At 40.5% G+C, this 22,119-nt stretch overlaps 1 protein-coding gene across 1 annotated transcript in view; it reads left to right on the top strand.

The window, feature by feature from the left end:
- vat1 (vesicle amine transport 1) overlaps positions 1-22,093 on the top strand; it is a 41,105-nt gene extending 19,012 nt beyond the window's left edge. The window contains exons 5-6 of the mRNA XM_052038712.1: positions 3,092-3,327; positions 15,636-22,093. Coding sequence (XP_051894672.1) covers positions 3,092-3,327; positions 15,636-15,734 — 335 coding nt within the window. The 3' untranslated portion in view covers positions 15,735-22,093. The remainder of the gene's footprint in view (positions 1-3,091; positions 3,328-15,635) is intronic.
- The last annotated feature ends 26 nt before the right edge of the window (positions 22,094-22,119 follow it).

Below are 22,119 nucleotides of genomic sequence, written 5' to 3'. Positions count from 1 at the left end.
GGAAAATGAGGTGCTGTTCCTCCAGTTTGCACTTGAACTTCTGGCAGTGGAGGAGGCTGAGGACTGACATATCGGTGATGGAAGGGGAGTTGAAGTGACCAGCAATGGGGAGATGCTGATCGTGGTTACAGACAGAGCGCAGGTGTTCTGCAAAACAGTCACTTAGTTTGTGTTTGGTCTCACCAATGTAGAAGAGGCCACACTTGAAGCACCAAATGCAGTAGATGATATTAAGGGAGGTGTAGGTAAATCTATCTCATCTGAAAGGACTGTTTCCATCCCTGAATGGAGGTGGTGTAAGGGCAGGTGTTACACCTATGGCAGGGGCCAGTGGAACATCCCTGGGGAGGGAGGAGTGAACCAGGGAGTCGCAGAGAGCAGTACCTGTAAAAGGCAGAAAGGGGTGGGGAGGGAAAGATGTGCTTGGTGGTGGGGTCCCATTGGTGATTGCAGAAGTGGCAGAAAGTGTGGATATTTAGGATGAAATGAGGGTGAGGGAGGGGGTCCTATCCCTGTTGGGTCTGGGAGGGGTGGGGGTGAGTAGAGGTGCAGGAAATGGCAAAGATGCAGGGGTGAGCTCTCTCGATCACAAGGTAAACAACAATTAGTAAAGAAGTTGGACATCAGTCTTGGAGAGGAAAGCCTCATGGGAGCAGATGAGGCAAAAAATTGAGGAAAAATGAATAGTGTCCTTGCAAGAGACACCCTACATTGAGACCAAATGCAGACTAGGTGACCACTTCACAGAACATCTGTGTTCTGTCCATAACCATGACCTGCATCTCCTCATTGCCAGTCACTTCAACTACCCCCCCCCCCCCACTCCATCACAGATATCAGTCCTCTGCCTCCTCCACTACCAGAAGTCCAAGTACAAACTGGAGGAACAGCACCCCATTTTCCATCTTGAAACCTTGCAGCATAATGGCATGAATATTGAATTCTCCCACTGTTATCCCTCAAAACCCCCACCCCAACCATGCCACTTTCCCTTTCCTACCACTTTTTCTACCCTCTTTTCCTCCTTTGATCCATCACCTGGTGGATCTGCTCTCCCCTCCCCTGCACCTCCTATCACCACTCTTACCTGTATCGACCTATCAAACCTTGTGCCCACCCCACCTCCCCCTCTTTTGTTCAACTATCACCACTTTGCTTTTTCCCTCCTACGTATTGAGTTTCCCCTTTTTCCCATCTTCAGTCCTGAAGAAGGGTCCTGACCTGAAACGTTGACTGCCTGCTTTTCTCCATGGATGCTCCCTGGCCTGCTGAGTTCCTCCAGCATCAATGTTTTTCATCTAGATATTCCGGCATCTGCAGTCCTTTGTTTCTCTGCCACAGATGTCTATCTAGCTGACACTGCACTTCGAGTGCAGGGAAGGGAATCTGCCATCGTTCCAGTCTGACTCTTGCCTATGCTTATAAATGGGTTAATAATACTTTGTCACAGTCATGGAGTCATCAATCTGAACTGGCAATGGTCAATAACTGTGGCCTCCCTAGCAAGGCATGTTTGTAAGTGGATAATTCACAAGCTACAATAATGTAGTGGCTAGTGTAATGCTATGACAGCACAGGTGACCTGAGTTCAATTCCAGCCACTATCTGTAAGGAGGTTGTTTACCCTGTTTCTGTGGGCTTCCCCTCTCATTCCAAAGATGTACAGGCTAGGAAGCTTTGGGCATGCTATGTTGCCACTGGATGCATGGCAACGCTTGCAGGCTGCCACCAAAATAACACGATGCATTTCATTGTTTTGATGTACATGACTAAAGTTATCTTAAAACCCTAGAATAGCAACAGTACACCTTTAATAGTTATGCTGGAGTTCCTTTGGAGAAATTGGCGAAGTCTGAAATTTTATCTCCTGAATATCTATCCCTCCCAGTTGATATTGGCACTGACATGATCTTTCCCTCCCTCATCTTTTCTGCCACCCCCCCCCCATCTCCCCTTTACCCCAATCTATGCTATTTCTTGCTATTTGTCCTCACCCCACCAAACCTCTAGGCTTCTCTGCCAGCTGAGGTCCAGTGACTTTTCTCCACTGTTAATATGATACTTTTTACAATGTATATTTAATTGAATGCACAAAAAAAGATGATTGTACTAGCTAAACACTTCTAAGACCTGAAGATATTTTTGCAGGTAGACCAAATTATTGCTTTACCTGACACATCTTGAATGTGACTCTCCAGAGCTAAATACTGAGTGTTGGTCAACAGTATGACCTAAATGTTCAACTCCTACAGGCTTTTGAATTACTCATCTCCATGTTACTCAACAGTACATGGTCAATGTTTATTCCCTTGTCCTTCTAAACTATTTAACATTGATCTTCAGCCCTGTGCGTATATAGTGGATGTTCCAAGCACAATTACTTGCAAATGAATCCAGTTTTGTAAAAGTGCAGTGTTTGTTCTTTCCTCATTAATACAAGAAGAATGGCATGGCGGAGGAGTAGAATAGTCTCTGGATTGTGTTGCTTGTAGCAAGCAGACAAAGGCTGTTATATTGCTGGCTGGGTGGAAATGTGGAGTGGTTTATATTGCAATGTTTACAACTGTTTATAGTGTGTACATGCTCTGCTGTCAGTAATACAGCATGGAAATTAGCCATTCAACCCACCATATTCATACTGACCAGGAGGCATCCAACCATATTAATCCATTTTCCAGCACTTGGCCCATAGCCTTCAATTGCTTTGCAATGTGACTGTTTATCTCCATTTGATTGTGGTTGGTGATTTTTCTTCCTCCATCCTCTTGGGCAGTGTAGTCCAGGTACTTGCCATGCTCTCTGCATGGGAAAAATCTCCCTCTGACTCCCTTGCCCTAAATCTGTCCACTTAGTTTATCTACTTCAGATATTTGGGGGGGGGGGGGAGGAGGAGCATGAAGAAAGGAGGAAAGTTTCCTTCAGTCCAGCCTTCAGATGGCATGACGTCTTGAAAGGTGGGAAGTACTTGAATGTCAATAGCTACAGACCAGGCAGAGTGTCTGATTTTAAAACCACTTGAAGCTTTGTTGCATTGTTCTCTCCTACATACATCCATTAATTCTAAAGAGATTGCATTGTTTTTTTGAAACAGGTGCTGCAAATCTCTTGACTGCACCAAAACGCAGTCCAATAGCCACAGCAAAGGTCTGGTGGCACAAGTTCAACATTGATGCTGTCCAGTTAATGAACAGCAACAAAGCTGTGTGTGGCTATCAGCTGGGCCGTGCAGACCCTGAACAGGTTGCAGAAGTTATTGGCAAGCTGATTTTGCTGTATGCTGAAGGGAAAATCAAACCTAAAGTGGATTCTCAATGGTCATTTGAGCAGGTAAGCAAATTCATTACCACCTCCAAGTTTGATATCATAGTCACTCATCCACATCTGCTTTCACTGGTTTGTAACTGTCTCCACGTGACATGGGTGGGTTTTGGATACCAGTGTCTTAAGTACAGTAAAACTCTAACCATCCAGCATCTTGTTTGGAAATCCTGTTGGTCTGGCATCTGGCTCACTCATTAGTCCAGCATGTGTGCAAATGGGTTGGCAGCTGGAGTCCAGATGATGGACTGTGTGTAGAACCAGAGCAAGGGTTGGGGTCCAGAACACCAGGGCACGGGAAGATGGGTAGGTTTGTAGTCAGTCAGGGTTTAGAGTACTTGTATTTCCTGCTTCCTTTAAACTCACTATTTTCACTGGAATTTTTTATTATGCAACATGTTAAAGTTTCAGTATTAATAGCAGTAACAATAAATTTAAAAGAAACTTGAGGGGCAACCTTTTTACATGGGGTCATGACTATGTGGAATGAGCTGCCAGAGGAGATGGTTGAGGCAGGTGCAATAGTATTTAAGAAGCACTTGGATGGATACATGGAGGAATATGTGCTGAACACAGGAAATTGTGACTGGCTAGGTGGACAACATGGTTGTCATGGACTCATTGGGCTAAAGGGCTTGTATCTGTGCTATATTGGTCTAGTCTGAAAAATCCTGCTGGTCTGGCACTATCAAAGTCCAAAGGGTGTCAGATTATTGGTTTTATTGTATTGGCCGTGTAGTGATTGCTGGTAGACTAAGTGGCCGCAAGATCAACATTTTGACTTGTGTAGAAGTTTTATTTTGAACTTATTCAACACCACCTAACTTGTAATGAATAAAAGACTTGTATTAAAGTCCATGGTATATTGTCAGTGCTGGACTTGGATGTATTTAAGCCAGGGAAGAGAAGTGAGCCATTGTTTCCACTGTATGTACAGTGCAAAATCAGCAGTTGGGACTGGACTCAACCATGTTGCTCCTAGTTTTAGTCTGTCAATGCTATTGGTTTCAAATGAAACATGTAAGAGGCTGGAATTTATAACCATACAGGACAAGCCATTCTGCCCAACACTTCAACAATTGGTCAGCTGCTCCTCTCTGTTAGCAAAGTAATTGAATGTTGTGAAGTGCATTTCAGATCACAGATTAATTTTAAAAATACTTGTATTCATGCCCTCTATTGAAAGCCATTTCTTGATTTAATCAAAACTTGAGTTTTTCTACATTGTAGTGAGAACACTCTGGTTCTGTCACTTCATTTAATGCCAGTCCCTTGATTCAGATGCCAGTCTAGAATCCTTTGCATTATGTATTACCAACTTTAAGACCAAAAGTCCTCTGTTCTGTGCTGACTGAAATACATTGAAATGCAGTTACCATAATCTCTGAGGGACTGCAGAGAAGTGCCTAAGATTAACTTGCATAGAAAACTCTTAGCGGTTAGCACCTAAAAATTGCTTAGGTTGTGAATGGAACATTGTTGTGATTTTTCCGAATTGTCTGCAACAGTGATTCAAGATATTCTGCTTCAAAGGATGATATCCATCCCTAGAGCACTGCCCAGGGACTAGATCATTCCAAGGGGTGCACATTGATAATCAGTCTGGCACAATGCCAGAGTGGTATTAAAGGGTCCTCCTGGAGCAGATTCTCACCCAAGCTGGGGGACCTGATCCAGGAGGGCTGCTTTATTTTTTTTAATTCCCTGCAGTTCCACAGGGATTCAGTTGGCCTTGGCTCCTGGAGTTTGCAGTAACAGGCCAGTGATGTTTTAATACTGCAGAATTTCTGGGCCATTTGAAGAGGGCACCTTGTAGATCTGTAAGGAAATCATATTGGAGCACTGAACCCTAGAATCAAATTTTGACAATGCATATTAAATCTTCACAGGGATGGAATTGGTGGTGGAAGGTTTGAGACTTATTTCCCTATACTAATCTTGCCTTGCTGCCCATCCTCTGCAAACCCTGCTCCCCCTCCCCCAAACCAACAACACTAATTTACTATTGGAAATAGCAGCTTAGTCAGCTCTAGTTTGCAAAACAATGGCAGTATTTTGAACCAAGCAAAAAGTGCTGGAGTCAGACAGCATCTGTGGAAGCAGAGGGATGGTTCTCATTTCAGATCGGGACTCTGATTACTACCTCTGCAGACTTGTGTTGGCAATATTTTGGAATCTATTCTGTGTTGGTTTGTGATGTTGCCAGAAAGGAGGCCAAACTTAGTTTTTTTTGTTCTGTCTTTTATCTGGTTGTGATTTTAAGCATTAGAATATGATCCAATGTTCTGACTACACTTGACAGTAAATGGGTGAAAAGTACTGTGGGGAAATCCTGAGAATCTGAAATTTAATCCAGCTGCTGCTCCCTTGTGTGTGTGAAAGGGACGGAGGTCTGTCTAAATCCATGTTTGGCTTGCTTGATAAAGTAGTGAAATGGAATTTTTTGGATTGTCTAAAGCCAGCAGATTGGGAGAATTCTATCCATTTTGGGACAGAATTCCTTTAAAGCTGCCTTCTGGAGCTCTGGCTAAATACACAGTATGGTTGAGACATTCTGAGTTGGGTTTTTTAAAAAAAAACAAGTGCTCCTCTACCTGAAATGACTCCTAACTGTTGTTGTTTACTTGTGATTACTGCTGGAATCTAGATAACAAATGATTCATTTTAAATGGTGACTATTGAGACAGTCTAAAGCATGACCCTATAATAAAATACCTTAAACTACTAATGGCTCCCTCATCACTGATTTATCAAGCATGGAAACTTTTATTTTAATTAGAACTTTAATTTTGACAACTACTTCTTGAACATTCAATTACTACCCTATTTTAATACATTCTGCACAATCGCTATGATGTGCTGTTGATTCAAGTTGCAAAGTACTATGCTTTTGAAACATTGGACTTCAGTGGATCCTGGTGTATATTGCATTTTCTTTTAAGCATATTTAGAAGAATTTGTTACTTTCTGGTTAGGTATATTTCAAGTTACACCCTTGCATCTGGAGACTGATGCCCTGAGCTTCCAGCAGCTAACTACATAAGGAAATTATATAAGGCAACCTAAAACTGACTAGGGCATTCCAAGACCAAGTGGTACTCTGATGGGTGTATACAAATACCTTGCCTCTAATCTCTGCTAAAGCAGCACTTTTAAGGTGTATGTGCTACTTCTGCAAGGCAGCAGATACATTGATTTTGTGATGCACCTTATATCGAGAGTACCAAGCAGAAATCACAAGTGGCAAAGTCATGCAAGAAATGCAATCTCCTGTCATGCCAGGACCTCTAACTATAGCTCTGGAGCAGCTGTGATGGAGGTAACTTAGAACAATGAGTCAAAGATGGTAAGTGTACTTCCATTTCTAACCACTCCCCTCCCCCAAATTAAAACCTTGTGGTTCACCAGAATTTAGGTGTTTTAGACTAGGTTAATACTAAAAAGAGTGGTGCTGAGGTAAATGATTTGATCAGATATTGAATGGTGGTGTAGGCACAAGAATCCAAATGGACCACTTGTCATCACTTCCTTGGCTTTATCAGCTGAGACCACCACCTTGGGTGGATGTAAAATAAAAACTCCAGATCATTCATTTCATCATGCTGACCTTCAAAATCCCATTGACCTGTGACATTAACTTTCACCTGATGCTACCTGACCTGAGTATTCCCAGCATTTTGTTCCTTTGGATTTCCACTATCTGCAATATTTTGTGCTTTGGGATATAATAATTCTCCCTTGGTTTCCTGCCTAATACATATCCCTCATGTCATTAAACCAGCTTGTGCCCATTTTGTATCTTCCATACTGACTGCCATGTTTGGAAGTAACTGCAGACTGAAAATATTCCATTGGCCACTGGAAACTTTCTGTGCACATTGACAGCTTTAGTACTGTAGCCTTGGAATACCAGAGGTTTGGCAGCTTGCATACAACAGCATTGAGCATGACCTTGATCACAAGCTTGTATTGGCTGTTTACCTGGTCAAATAATCTGTAAATTTTAATTTTGCTTCATATTTTAGTCATTTACAAAAGTTCAAAGTAGCTGCTTATCTTTCTAAATCTTGTTGTTAAGCTCCATTCCAAGCCAGCAAACATGCTGTTTCAAATACTGCACTGATTTTAATATGAGAGCACAAATGTGTAGAACACAAACTGCCTAAAATCCTCCTATGTATTCACAAAAATCTGAAACCAAATGGCTTGATTAGCCTCTTGCTGAAAGACTCTAGTAGCCCTTCTCTAAGCTCTTGCAGAAGTCTACACATTGTGTTGTGGGCAGAGTTGAGGCAAGAGACTTGTATGCAAGATTCATAGTCCCAAAACATTTTAAGTAGCTTCTCTGCATAATTGTATGATGAGAATAATTGGACTCCAGCAGTTGATTTGGCAGTTTTATGGATACAACCTCTAGAAACCTGCAATTTTAAGAATTGTGAAGCATTTAACTTCCTGTGAAACTTGTGCAATTAGTAGTATTTCTGTGAGTAGAATTTCTAATTGTCTTGAGCATGTAGGGAGAATGGCCCTCATATGCCATTTTATTTTTAAACAGAAATCCAGTAACTTCATATTACTATATTTTTATAATTTGCCCAGGTGCCTTAGTGGAATTTGAACTTCTCTGGTTTGGTTCCAGCCCTTGAGTAAGTCAGTAACTTGACCACTGCTACTGTATGCCTTTGAGTCAAGTGCACACTAACACGGAGCAGGAGGATTGCAATGAAGTGACAGTTCTATCTGTATACTCTTTGATTTTGTTTTTGAGGAATGTTCACCAGCTGAAAATGCAATTTGTAGGCTTTTTGTCTGCAGTTAAACATTTACTGGTTACAATGGCCTGCCTGGTATAAATATTCTATGCTATGCATTATTTCAATAAGAGGAACTTGAGAGAAACTTCCTGCTATTGTTGGCTGCACTTTTGTTTTGGCAGCACACGCCTGAGTTGAAGATACTTGAGTACAAATCCAGCATGACATTCCCCCATTGCAGAACTGAAAAGCTGCAGTTAGAGGTGCCTTTTCTGAGGGAGACCCCAGTAGTGCAGTGTAGGTGTAAAAGACTTCACTCCACACCCCCAGTTATTTGAAAAGAATGCTGAAGATTGCTTTGCTTGTTTCTGTTTATAACTATTTTTCAGAGGTGGATTTTGCATTCCTGCCAACTTATACTGGCATTGGAGTCCTCTCTCCTCCTCTGTCGATGCATCTCCCGTTTATTTTTTTTTACAGCAACTTTATCTCTGCAGGAAAGGAGTCAAAGGGTCTGGGCAGGCAGCTGAGGTTCTTGTACTGGGAACTGCTGCAAGGCCACAAGCCATTTGTCTTCTGAAGGAAGCCACTGTGAACAAATGAGTTTGTGAAATATTCTCATGCTGTTTTGGGAGGTATTCAATCTTTAGTGGTTTATTGTGCCACTGAAAACCAAATGGAAGGGTGCTTTGATGCTTAGTGGTATCAAAGTTGATGCTAAAGGTTAAAGGACAAATGGTTGTCAGCTGTTGTAGAGCAGCCTCTTCCTTAGTAGTGAGGAGCTGTGCATTAACACCTTGGGCATCACCCCTCAATAAGCCTGTTTACTTCAGAGTATGGAACAAATGCTTAATGTCAGGACAGATGTTTTTAACACTCGACAATTGGAAGGCACAGTTTACTGATGTAAAATTCAGTGTGCAATGCACTGGATTTAAAGCATCTGGTGTTTAAGGTTTGTTTTCACTTGGAAGTCACTGCTTTTTAAGTCTGTAGTTGGTTGATTGACAGGTCTGGGGGAGGGGTGGGGAAAGTGTATTGACTAAATGAAGTCATTAAGAAATTCTGTACATGTCCCCATTATTTGCATCAAATGTATGGGACACGTTTTCTGAAAAGCACAATCTTAGACGAGGAAGTCACAGTGAGAAAAGCTTTCTAATTCCGTGTTGGTCCCCCACCCCTTCATTAAATTGGTTTTTGGTCAGATTTAAAATGATCCCATTTTCTGAATTCTGGGGAAAAACTGTCACGCTCTGTTAGATTCCCCTGATACAAACATTACTTGTATTAGGATGTTAACTAGACTGGTACATTAATTTTAATATCTGATGCTTGTCTTTCACTTAATTGTCCTACGGTTATAAGAAGGCATTTACTCTACCAATTTGTCCTTCCATTAACTTCTCAACTCTTACTTCTCCTTCCCACACACCAGTCCATTCTCTTCTCTTTTACCACCACCTGCACAACCATTAAGACACAAACTAATCCATCTGGCCTTTCCCCTGCACAAGTGCCATTGATTCCACATCTGCCTCTATAAAGCCCGTAGCCCAATGAGCAAATTAACTTCGAATCTTGAAGCTGCAGGAAATGAAAGTCTACTACCAGTCCTTGTGGCCTTTATTTGCAGGACCTTCAAGTCTGAAACTTGTAGCACATCATGCCCATTTATCAGGTGGGGGAAGGAAAGGACTTTAACCTCCAGTGATCTGAATCTGGTATGGTCTCTTAGCCACCTTATCAATCTGTGCTGCTGCCACCTTTTGAGGGAACCTTTTGACATGTACACCAGATCCCTTCATTCCTTAGTATATCCAGGGTCTTGCCATTCATTTTGTATATTCTTGCTTTTTTTTAGTCCTCCCAAAAATGTAACTCATTTTATAGGATTGAAATTCTATTTGCCACTTCTCAACCACTTACCAACTTGTTTTTATGGATGAAAACTGCCTACCTCATTATCACACACCTACTGATTTCTGAACTCTCTCACCCCTCTGAATATTCCCCTTTTTAACTATGCTTACATATGCCATTTCTCTTTAAATCCTATCATTGATCTCCTTGACTTCTGCAGTCTAGACCCTGGATCAAGATTTCTTTCCTGAACCTCACTGATGCTTCACTAAACTCCCTGTAGGACCTCTTTAAATGTCAGCATTTAGCCACATTTTCATTTTAGTTGGAACATGGGCATTGGCAAGGCCACCATTTGTTGCCAATTCCCACCTTGCCCTTGATGGTGAATCACCATCTAAGAATTGTAATGGATCTTCTAGTGAAGGTAATCCTACGGTTTTGTTGGATACAGAATTCCAGGATTTAGACAGTAATGAAGGAACTGGTATTTCCAAGTCTGGATAGATTGTGACGTGTGGAATCTGTAGATAATGTTCTTGGGTGCCTGCTGCTCCTGTCCTCATTTTGGTAGAGGTGGGTTTGGTAGGTGCTGTTGGTTGTTTAGGTGGGTAACCATAGTGTACATTGTAGATATGAACTGCAGCTAATAAGAGTAGAGGGTTAAAAATAAAAACTGCAGATGGTGGAAATACTAAAATAAATGCTGGAAATACTTGATCAGGCAGCATCTGTAGGGAGAGGAATGGTTAACATTTCAGGATGAAGACCCTTAATCAAAACTGTTCACTTTTGTATATTATGGAAGCAGAGTACATGTTTAAGGCACCCGGATGGACTGCTTTGCCCCAGATGGTGGGATCTTGAAGCTGCACTTGCTGTATAGGCCATGCTCCTGAACTTGCAGACTGGTGGAGTAGCTTTAGAAGGGGAGTCACTCTTCAGGCACAGGTTACCCAACCCTTCTGCTCTGTAGCAACAGTGTTTTATCACTGCCCAAGTTTCTAAATAGTGACATCCCACCTCTTGCCTGCAATCCCACCCTCTCCCAGGGACATCAGCCAATAACTTTGATGGTAATGCCATTTGGCTATAAAGTAGTTAGACAATTGGGTATTGCCACGAGGCAGGTAATATTCATGCCACAAATAGGCCCATGCCTGAATATACTGGAAGTTTAGCTACAGTATGTATGGATTGTTTCATTTCTACCATGTTGTGAAAAGAATTGAATTTGCACAACCATGAGCAAATATCCCCACTTCTAACCTAGAAGCAGTGTGCTTTCTTTGCTTCCACATAAATGTTAGTCTGTATAGCTGTACAACACATGGCCCTTCAGCCCACCAAGTCCATACTGACCTCTTTGCCCATCCACAATCCCGTTTTCTCACATTGTTTCTATCCTTCTATGCCTTGCCTATTCAAATACCTCTTTAAATGTCTCTTTTAAACACAATTGCATCTGATTCCTCCCACCCTCTGGCAGCAAGTTCCAGATATTAGAACTTTTCCCCTCAGGTCCCCTCCGAAAGTCCTCTCTCTTACCTTCAAACCCATGCCCTCTTGCTTTTGACACCCCTATTGTGTGCAAAAGGATCCTGACTGACTATGCCTGTCATATACCTCTAACAAGTCACCTTTTCAGCTCCCTTTGGTTATGGGGAGAGTGAAATTGGTTGAGCCTGTCTTCCTTCGAGCAAAGTCATCTAATTTGGGCAACGTCCTAGTATGCACTCTCCATTGCAAACACATCCTTCCTGTATAGTGGTGTGCAGAACTGCAGCCTATAATCAAGTGCACTCTTACAAGTGATTTGTGAGTTTGCAATGTAACCTCCCAACCTTTATATTCTCAGCTCTAACCTATGAAGGCAAGCATACAATGTGCCTGCTTCACCACCTATCTACTCGTATCACTGGGGAACTATGGACTTGAACCCAAGGTTCCTCTGTTCACCAACAATCCTTGATTTCCCTACCATTTTACTATACATGTCATGCCCCTATTTGACTCCCTTCCCCTGTGTGTGCCCCCCCCCACCCCCCCCCATGCATTGCCTCACACTTGTCAGTATTAAATTCCATCTGCCAGCACTCTACCCAACTTTCCATCTGATCTGTTCTTGGACAACTTTCCTTGTTATGCACACCACCAATTTTCATATCATCAGCAAACTTGCTAATCATGCCTCCATCTTCATGAAGAAGCCATTAATATATATTGCAAACTAGGGTGCCAGCATCAGAATTCCAATAAGAAAAGCATCCTTCCACCACTACCCTTTGCCTCCTATTACCAAGCCAATTTTGGATTCCATTAGCTGACCTGCCTCCCATGTGGGACTTGTCTAACACCTTACTAAATTTGAATTAAATAGTCTCTGGTCTGAGCAACTTCCTAAATTTTTAAGCCAGGTTAGTGTTTCTTCTGTTTAACCAAGCTCATTTGTTTGTCCAGATGCTGCAGTCTCCCTACTCAACCTTCGCAACCTGTTGTGAATATAGTCAGCTGAAGTATTGGTAGGAATGGAACAAGTTTTGAATAGCTGGTTGGATGAACAATAACATCAAAATGCTGTGGATTTGAAATCTTAAAAACTTTAAGAAATGAGGGTGAACAATATGTGGAGAAATTTAATATTTGGAGTTGATGACTTTTCATCAGAATATTATAGCAATCTGAAATGTTAATCATCTACAAACACTGCCTCTGCAATACCAGCATTCTGTGCTACGGGTTCCAGTCATCCCTATTTCTACATCCTTTAAGGTGATGGACTGTCCCAAGGTGTTGCTTGTTACCCAAAATAGTTGGACATAAAGCCACAGATTTTAAAGGGACACATGCCAGTGGACAGTGGTGCATTTTGAGTATCTGGGAGGAAGTGTTCTTTAGGGTGGGAATTTATTTGGGCCTTGGCCACTGAAAGCACAACCTATAACTTTAACTTTGAATAAATAAGACCAGAAATAGTGTTGTAATTGGACATTGGCTGAGTAGGGGGAAGATTAGAAATGACAAGAAGCTGCAGGGATCTTTTTAAAAAAAATTGTGGAGTGAATAAGTGGTTTGGCTGTTGAGTATCTATTGGGCCTGGACTTGTTCTTTTGGGTTTTCCAAGCTGCTGCTTCACTGTAAATGAAGTTCTACAAACTGCAAGAACAGCCGTAACCTGGCAAGATTGAATGAAATTGCAATTTCCAAACTGAATAGTTAGCTTAAAATATCACTCTTGCTTTTGGTAAAAATTTACTGTACTGCCATACTCACTTCGCACTTGCTTTGAATCCAACTGCTGGTTACTTGGCTTGTTGCACATTTGGCTATTATTGACTTGGGTAACAAGCAACACCTTTGTCATGGTCTGCTTCCTGTCCCCTTAATTTGTCCATTTATGAACATAGAACATGCCCTTCAGCCCACCATGTCTGCACCAAACATGATGCCAGTCTAAATTAACCCCATCTGTCTGCACATGATATGTAAGCCTTCATTCTCTACCTGTTCATGTCTGTTTAAATGTCTCTTAAACATTGCCATCATATCTGCTTTCTACCACCTCACCTGGCAGACTATTCTAGGCACCTACCACTATGTGTCGCAAATCTTTAAACATTCTCCCTCTTATGCCCTCCATTATTTGACATTCCCATCCTGGTGGGGAGGGATGATCTACATTTTAATTTTAATAATTTTGTACACATCACTTGGCCTCCAATGCTTCAGGGAAATTCAAATTTGTCTATTCTCTCCTTGTACCCCAATCTATTCAACATCCTAATGAACCTCTTCTTCACCCTCTCCAAAGCCTCCATATCCTTCCTATAGTATGGTGACCAGAAATGTGTACTGTACTCCAAATGTGGATTAAACAATATTTTGTACAGCTGCAATCTGACTTCCCAACTTCATACTGTGTCCTGACCAATTAAAAGCAAGCATGCTGTACACAACCTTTTACCATCCATCCACTTGTGTTGCTACTTTGAGAGCTAGGGACCTGTATCCCAAGGTCCCTTGTTAGTGTTCCTCCAGATTCTGCCATTTACTGTATACTTTCCTCTTGCACTTGATCTCTCAATGTGTCACTTCACACTTGTCCTGATTAAACTCCATCTGCCACTTCTCCACCCAAATTTCCAACTGATCTATATCCTGCTGCTTTCTTTGACAACCTTCTCCACTCTTTTTATATCCACCAGCTTTCTGGCTAGATAACCATTATCCTAATGAAAATCAATCACATGGCAATGACAATTTAATCTTTAGTTTTTGTTCCCCTGACTGGAAATCCCACCCCCATCTTAAACTATTTGCATTGGATTATTTGACATTTTCTCTTTACAATGTTGGCTTCTTTAGTTTCATTTGAGTTGAAGATGACTGAATCAGTTTAATCCGTTAATCGGGTATGGCCCTTAACATAGCGCTCAGCAGTGCAATGAGTCTACCTTTAGCAGTTGGATACCAAGTGCTCATTCAATGGAGTGCGATGTTGAGCTCCAGTTGAACAATTAGGGAGTGGGACTGTTTGTGAACGACTGCTTCCATGTCCAGAAGTGTTTTGACTCGTGGTATGTAATCCTAGACTTGCATTAAATCTAATCCTGTATTTGACAAATCTATTTTACAGTTGGTCTCTGGCAGCAACAACAGCAGCATAAAATGTCTTGCTAATGGTTTTATCTGTAATCTGTTCCTTCTAAAGCATGCATTAAATATTTGGTCTCTACAGAATAGTTAATGGATGAAATGATGCAATTGTAAATCAGACCAAAGTTTTTAATCACTGCAATTTACTGTGTTCTTTTTGGAGTGGGTGACATTGTATTATGGTTAGTAAATGTTTGACTTGGTTTCCCAAATTCTGTGTAAGATGCCATCAAGTGGTGACTTCAACACTAGGTTTCCTGTCAGATGAGCTTGTACTTAGCATTGATTATAGCATAACTTTTCCAGATCTGGGAAGTGGTTATTACACTAATAAATTGCAGATGTTCCTGTGCACACTGGATCTTGTCCACCAAAATTGTTTTATACTTTAAATGGATATTCAAACTCTATCGTAGTTATTTACAACAAATTGAAAAACATGCACATTGGCATTGTATGCTGCTTAAATATATTTGATGCTATTTATACTAACAGCCAGTTTAATAAAATGCAAATTGAAAGTCAATAGCACAATGAGTTACTCGAAGGTAAAATTGATCTTTGTGATAACAATTCTCCATACCAGGAGAGGAAATTCTCCTGCTTGTTTTTTCGAATGATATTGGAAGAATTTTGAATGATGGTAATCTGGAGTGTCCTTTTGTCTAGTATTTTACTCCCATCATTACACTAGATTTAATTGAAGTAACAGACTTTTTTTGATTTAAAAGTATGATTCAACTGGAAAAATAGTGAGGTCAAGATGGCATTTTGTTCTGTACTCCCTTGTTTCAAGTGACCTAGTCCTTAAAGCATGACCATCTACTTGGCAGAGCAACTGCAGTTGTCATTTAGGGACAAGCAATTATTTTAATATTTCTGGTGGATCAAATATTGGCACTTCGGTAGGATTTGTTGCCTGGATGACAAGAATCTTTCCTGCTAAAATGTTGTCTGCTTTTGTAATCTTTAACCAGAATAAATTGGGTTTAATGTTACCACCTTGGTGCCAATTCCTAAGTGTGAATTTCTCTCTTGCAGGTTGGTGATGCTATGAAGCATATGCAGGAGCACAAAAACATTGGAAAAATCATTCTGGTCCCTGAGGTCAAGACAACTGATGCCACAACTGAAAATTAAGTGTATCTGTAAGGCAGGGATAACCTCATGAATTAGCTAAAACTCTTAACCTTTTTTGACCTGAAGATAGATTTGATAGTTTGAGGGCTGAAATAGGGAAGTGACTCCTGACTGATTTACTCCTGTAATTGGACTTGAGTTTGTTGCTTGTGACATTTGTTGCAATGTGTTTTTGTATTTTCCCTTCACATTTTACCACCTTACCCACCCACCCCCCATCCAAGTTCTGTCAGAAACTTTTTTTAAATGCATAGAACAATTGACACAGTAAACTCTGCACTTTTTTCCTTTTCAGATCATTACTATGAATAGTCCTTATGGCCCTACAAAGCTCCATGAAGTAACTAGCTGATTCACACTGTCTAACAGGCCTCCTTTGGCTAGAGGCAAGGGCTCAGCCACTTGCTGTGGACAGCATGTATTGGGTAATGGTAAAAATGCATTAAGCCACTTGTAATCAATAGGCTTACTCCAAATGGCTGTTCTGGAAATGGTGCACTTGATGTATTGTCTGCAGTAGCCATCCCTTTCCACAGTTTCATATTGAACTGTGGTTTTTTTTCCCCCAGAAACTTAAGATTCTATAAAATCCTGAACTGGGTTGGTACTGATTTGATTCTCAGCTAGTCCCTTGAACCCATGGGTCTAGGGATTCTTTTGAAGGTGCCAATTGATGAGACAAAATTTTATTAGGGTTGTGCAAAGTTCTTGGCCAGTTGATTTGGCTTGACAAGTAGTAAAACTTTAGGAGAAACTGTTTCTAGACTAAAGGTGTCATTTGAGGAAATGGAAACCACTTAATTCTACATGAGTTGCTTTTTCTTTGGGTTGAATGATGGTGGTTTCCACTGGAAGCTATTTGAGCTTTGTCAATTTTAAATTGTAGAAATGTTCCCCTCTTAAAAGAATAGCACTAAGTCTCACTCTCAACAAGGTGGAGCTACCAACTCTTGCATGATGGGATGTTCTGGAATGATCAAATCATAGAATAACCCCACTTTCCCCCACCAAATATAACCTTGCTAAAGGCAAGGTTTCTTTGTGTGTTGGTCTAACCTGGAATAGCATCCACAATCCTCTTAATTTTGGTCTGCTGCCGTATTCAAATATGTGCAAAAGTAACTAAACTTGCCAGGTATGTGCTCCAGTTTAGCATAGCTACTGTTTAAAATGGATTCCACTTTTTATCCTCTGGCTAGAAAATAAACTCTTCTCTCCCTCCCCCCCTCAGTATCAGGTGCACTGGGGGGAAGCATGGAGTAAGTGACTTGCACACTCCAATCTAGTTCCACTTTTGCCATTTGGGCTTCTCTAACCAAACCTTCTGGATTATAGGCTCCAGAAACTGATCTATCCTGGAGTGTTATGACCAATTCCATTGTTTCCTCATGGAGGAGAAAGTAATCTCATTTTGAAGCCAAATGCAAATCTGCAGACGCCCAGGATGAACTTTTCAAGAATTGATAAGGTAATACAAAACTGATTCACTTGATTTGAGCCACGAAGACCAATGTGAATTATTCAATTTAAATGTCTTGTTTAGCTTGCATCGCGAGTTGTAAACCTGATTTCTGTGATGCTGGAGCTCCATCCAACTTGTGTACACCAACTCAATCATGAAGCAGATCGGCAGTAGCACTAACAATGTTGCCTTGCTTCAATGATTCAAACTTGGTACTTTTTTTTATTCCTGCACCAGCTGATAACTTTTGGGTTAACACAGATGGTATCTGGACGTGTTGAGCTCCATTACCCAATAAGGTTGTAAACTAAATATTTCCACAGCTCCCAGTAGTTTTTAAACATTTTTTAATTCTGCAAAGGACACTTGCATCTTGCTTGGTAACCAAGTCTGATTTTTGTCCTTTTGCCTGAGTTTCAAGTATTCATATTTGTATTTTCACTGATGGTGCCATATATCTGGGGTAACAAACCAATGGTAGCTCTGCCTATCAAACCATAGTTGCCAGACAAACCAGAATACAAAATCCAGTGCCTTGAATTTTCAACTTGTTTAATTCCCACTTTCTCCTTGGATAATTCTGCAGATGTTTCTTTTCAGATTCCAAGATGAAAGTCTTTTAAATGTGGCAAGTGATATTTAATGCATTCAGTTGTAGTATTAGCCTCTTGTAGATATGATTGCATCTAATGAAACTGTTCTACACTTTTTAAGGAACATGTAATTACTTGGCTTCAATTTGGTATGTTCCCTCTTGCCTAGAAACCCACAGTTTAATATCTAGACTCTACGAGTGTCGTACATACAAAGTAGTAAAAACCATTTATCTTCTCTTCTTTGTCTGGATATATATGATTGGATATGGTGAATCAGTTTCTTTTGCAAGTAGTAGGGAGAGTGTGACACCTACACTATAATCTGATTAGTTTACAGCACTGAATATTTTTGAACCAGTGAATTTTATTTGAAACCTTGAGTTCATCAGAACCTGGTCCCTACTAAATAACCCAAATGCCTGCTGTTAACATTTGGTTTAACTAAGAGGAAGCCTTTGCATGGAATTCTGATATTTCCAATAATTGATTAAAGATGGGTTTGTCTAACTTGTCCTCTATATTTTGTGCATAATGTGGGCTTCGGTGTACTGGTGACCATACATTTAGTCTAAATTCGAAGTGTGGATTTCAAAATGCCATTAAGTGTTCTATTTATAAGAATTGATCTACTTGTGGGCTCTGGGATGCCATTCCTGTTTGGGAGAGGGGGGAATGATTTAGAAATGGCAAGAGGTGGCAGAGTGCCTCTACTGTCCTACCACACATTCTTGGTGTTAATTTGGTGGGAGGAGGGGGGGGAACATGTGCTTCACTGGGATAATCTGTTATGCTGTATTGTCACTGTGGCCTTATTTTAGCCCTTTAATGATGTGAAATGGAAATATTTCCAGTTTCTTGGAAATTCCATAAAGGTTTAAATCTTGAAATTTCATGTCAAATATGATGTGGAAGGGAAATGCTTAAGGTCTACAATCTTGCATAAATAACTTGGGACCAAAGAGCTGAAGGAATCTCATTACCCAGGTGGACAAATGATCCTTTGCCTTGTGTATAAATATAAAGTTAGAGTTGACATGTGCATGTTAGCCAAAGAGCAATCTTTTTGTTGCTGCCCTATGGAATAATTTTGGTGGCAATGTAATTGTTAACTTTGCCTGCAAATTTGCCAATTTTCTAGTAATTGAGCATACTTCAAATAAAATATTCCTTTTAATTGTTATTGGCCATCATACTTCCAATGCACTTCCTGTCAGATTCTTCCATCCTGTTTTAATGTTTTTGAATTGGTTGAGAACCATTCCACTTTTGGAAGATCTTGCCCTGCACTGTCCAATTGAGATTACACTTAACACTGTAATCTATTTTGCAGTTAGTATAACTTTTTTTTTCTGCGTTTGGCTCTTGCATCTGAGCTAAGTTGCTCGGGAGGGATGTAATTTTGTCCTCTGTTATAGAAGGGATAATCAGCCAAGGTTCCTGCTACTGCTAGAAACTCATGGGGCTGCAAACCTTTCTGTAGTCAGAGCTTCACTTCCCAATTCCAACCCTGCCCCCAAGAATAGTTAACATGTGAAATAAAGAATTAAAGCTAGATGGATTTGGCATCCATTCATCTGTCCACTAAGCTGGTGTTTGAACATTCACAATACACACTGCCTTATTCAAAACTGAGCCTGAGCAGCAGCTCTAATGTCTTATCTTCTAGCTTAGAAAATGTGCCAATATGACTTAAAGCCAGTGGACCAATGGTTCTGAATATGACTGGAATGAAATGATGTAATTTATCCAGTTAAGTGGTTGATGTCAAAGGAAAAGATTATGAAGGATATTCCAATAAAACTCACCATTTGTCTGGATTTAGAGTTGAATCAGCCTTAATGTGGCTCAACCTGCCTTTGATTTACAGTTGCAAATCCTTTGTTCACATACACTGGCTGCTGAGGGTCTTCAGGTAATTCATTCTAAACTGAAAACATTAACTTTGGATAGAAATGCAGCTGAGCACTTAATGGAAAAACATTCCTTTTTTTTGGAGTAGGAAGCCTTGAACTGGAAGTCGAGGTTTGTTTTCTTGACTTGAGTATTTAAAAAGCTCACATTTGAAATTGTCTTAAGCTTTCTTGTTTACATCCAATCTTTTGAAAACCTATTGCAAGTTTTTGAAGTGGATTGATCCAACAGTTTAACTACGGGCACTAATGAGGACCAAAGAAAATCTCTTGTCCTTCAACTTTTGACCAACAATCAAATGTCAGAGGTGCTTGTTGGATCCAGAGGAGCCTTCTCATTGTGGGTCTACCATTGAGATTCTGTCAAGAGGCAAATAAAATGTTACTTTAACATAAATTCTGTGGATTAAGATGGCTGTCAGATAAGTCACTCCAGTAACAGGCACTTGTAGGAAGATGTCCAGTTTTGAGCAGAAGTAGCTTGACTGAAACTTAATAACTAAAGGCTGCTCTTGTATTTTAATACAAGCTGAATCAGAATGTTGGCTTAATCTTGAGTTTAATTGAGTTTGACCCTGCTTTTTTTTCTATTTAAAAACAAATGCAAGAACACCAGTATTTTAAACATCCTGAACTGTAGGACAGGAGCAAATACTCTGCCAAATGTTTAATGTACACCCTTTCCAGACTCTGGAGCCACAAAGATTTAATATCTTGCCTCTTAATTTGCATTACCACTACAGTTTTAGAGACTGTGTTTAATTTGGGGGGAGGAGGTTGTTGAAAATAAACTTTGGGTGTAACAGTTGCCTTGCAGTATTCAGTCACCTGGACTGGGAGGTCCTGCTGTTTTCTGGCACTTGTCTAGCTAGGGTTACAATAGGAGTATTGGGCTGTGGTAGCTGTGACTTGTAACAACATATGAGAAGAGACTACAGCATCCATCAATGGGTGACTTTTTAATGAAAGATGTTGGCAGATGTCCTGACCGCTTGGTGCTTGAGTTGCTAAATGTTGGCTGCACTGAGGCCTTGTACCCATTTGTCCCATTCTGAAGCTGGATTTTTTTTGAGATTTACCATAGTGCATTATAGAACTTCTGCCATAGAGTTTTAACATACAGCAACAAGCAAATGAAATCTGCTCTTGCAGTTCTCTCAAATTGCCAGTTGCAGGGTGATGGCTGAATCCAGAGGGAGGATGCTTTATGTCACTTTTGCTGGCAAGGTGAGTAATTGTTTCCCATTAATTTGTCCTGATCTTTGAGCTTCCTAGCAAGGTACTTTGGTTCACTGTTAAAGTTGATAATGTATGGTGTGGCCCTGAATGTATGTAGTCCAGCCCCAGTTATGGGGAGGACTTTTTGTAAAGGCAATGCAAAATCACAGCCTTCTGCTTGTCGTCTGTTACGCAGATGTTTTGCTTTGCAACTTGCTGAGCTGCAAGAAAAATGCGAATCCATTACTTGACTGATTTGTTGGGTGTGACAATTAAAAGATGCATTCCTCTGCACCTCACTTCTCCCCTCCCCCATTGGTGCATGCAAACTCTATGCCTGCCAAATGGAGAATTTGCAAAGTGTTTTGAGATTCAACTAGCTTCAAAAGGTAGCTGTTAGCATGCACTTGGCAGTGATATTGTAAATTCAGCTGTAAAATTGCAGGAAAGATTAAGTGCAGTCCCATTGGCCCTCCCTTGACTGACTCATTGGTAATGCATCTTAAGTGAGGCATTTTGTTTTCTGTTTGGAAACTGCTGCGAGACTAGCAGTTATTATCTCAATAACAGGATGATCCTGTTGATAGCATTTGCAGTTCAATGTTTTCCCAGAGAGTATGCAACAAATTTGAAAAGCTGATGTTGAGTCTGGCTTTAAATTGAAATGTGCTATTGCTTAACTTTCACTAGTGTTGGACTTGAAGGAATTTAATGGATGATAACTTCCATCTTTAATTCTGATTGGATGATCTATTAGAAGAGAGGACAAGTTTTATTCCAAATGTTGAACAGTAAACTCATTCAATGCAACAGTTCGTGTATTTAAGCATCTCTATTGCAGCTTGTGTATTGAGTTCATTTGGAAATGTCTTTTAGAAGGGTCTTGCAACTGTAAATTCATTGAAGGTAAGAATTGTCCTTTTTGGTGGGGGAGAACAGGTCAAATGTTAACTGTGCTTGATTATTTGGTGTTTTAATCTCATCAAAGCTGCTTTTGTACATGTGAGGCAGTTGCTGTTTAGATGGATTCTACAATGAAATGTAATGCTGTTTATGCCAGGTATTACCATATGCCTTAAATGTTTAATAAAATGCATACTGATGACTCCAAATTACATGTTTTTGTATGTACATGTTGGTCTCTTGTGGTTTGATTCCCTGCCTTTGTGTAATTGTAAAAGGATTAAACTAAATACAAG

The sequence above is a fragment of the Pristis pectinata genome, chromosome 25 (assembly GCF_009764475.1).
Source record: "Pristis pectinata isolate sPriPec2 chromosome 25, sPriPec2.1.pri, whole genome shotgun sequence".
Lineage (NCBI taxonomy): Eukaryota > Metazoa > Chordata > Chondrichthyes > Rhinopristiformes > Pristidae > Pristis > Pristis pectinata.
This window is presented reverse-complemented; position numbering and strand designations above follow the sequence as displayed.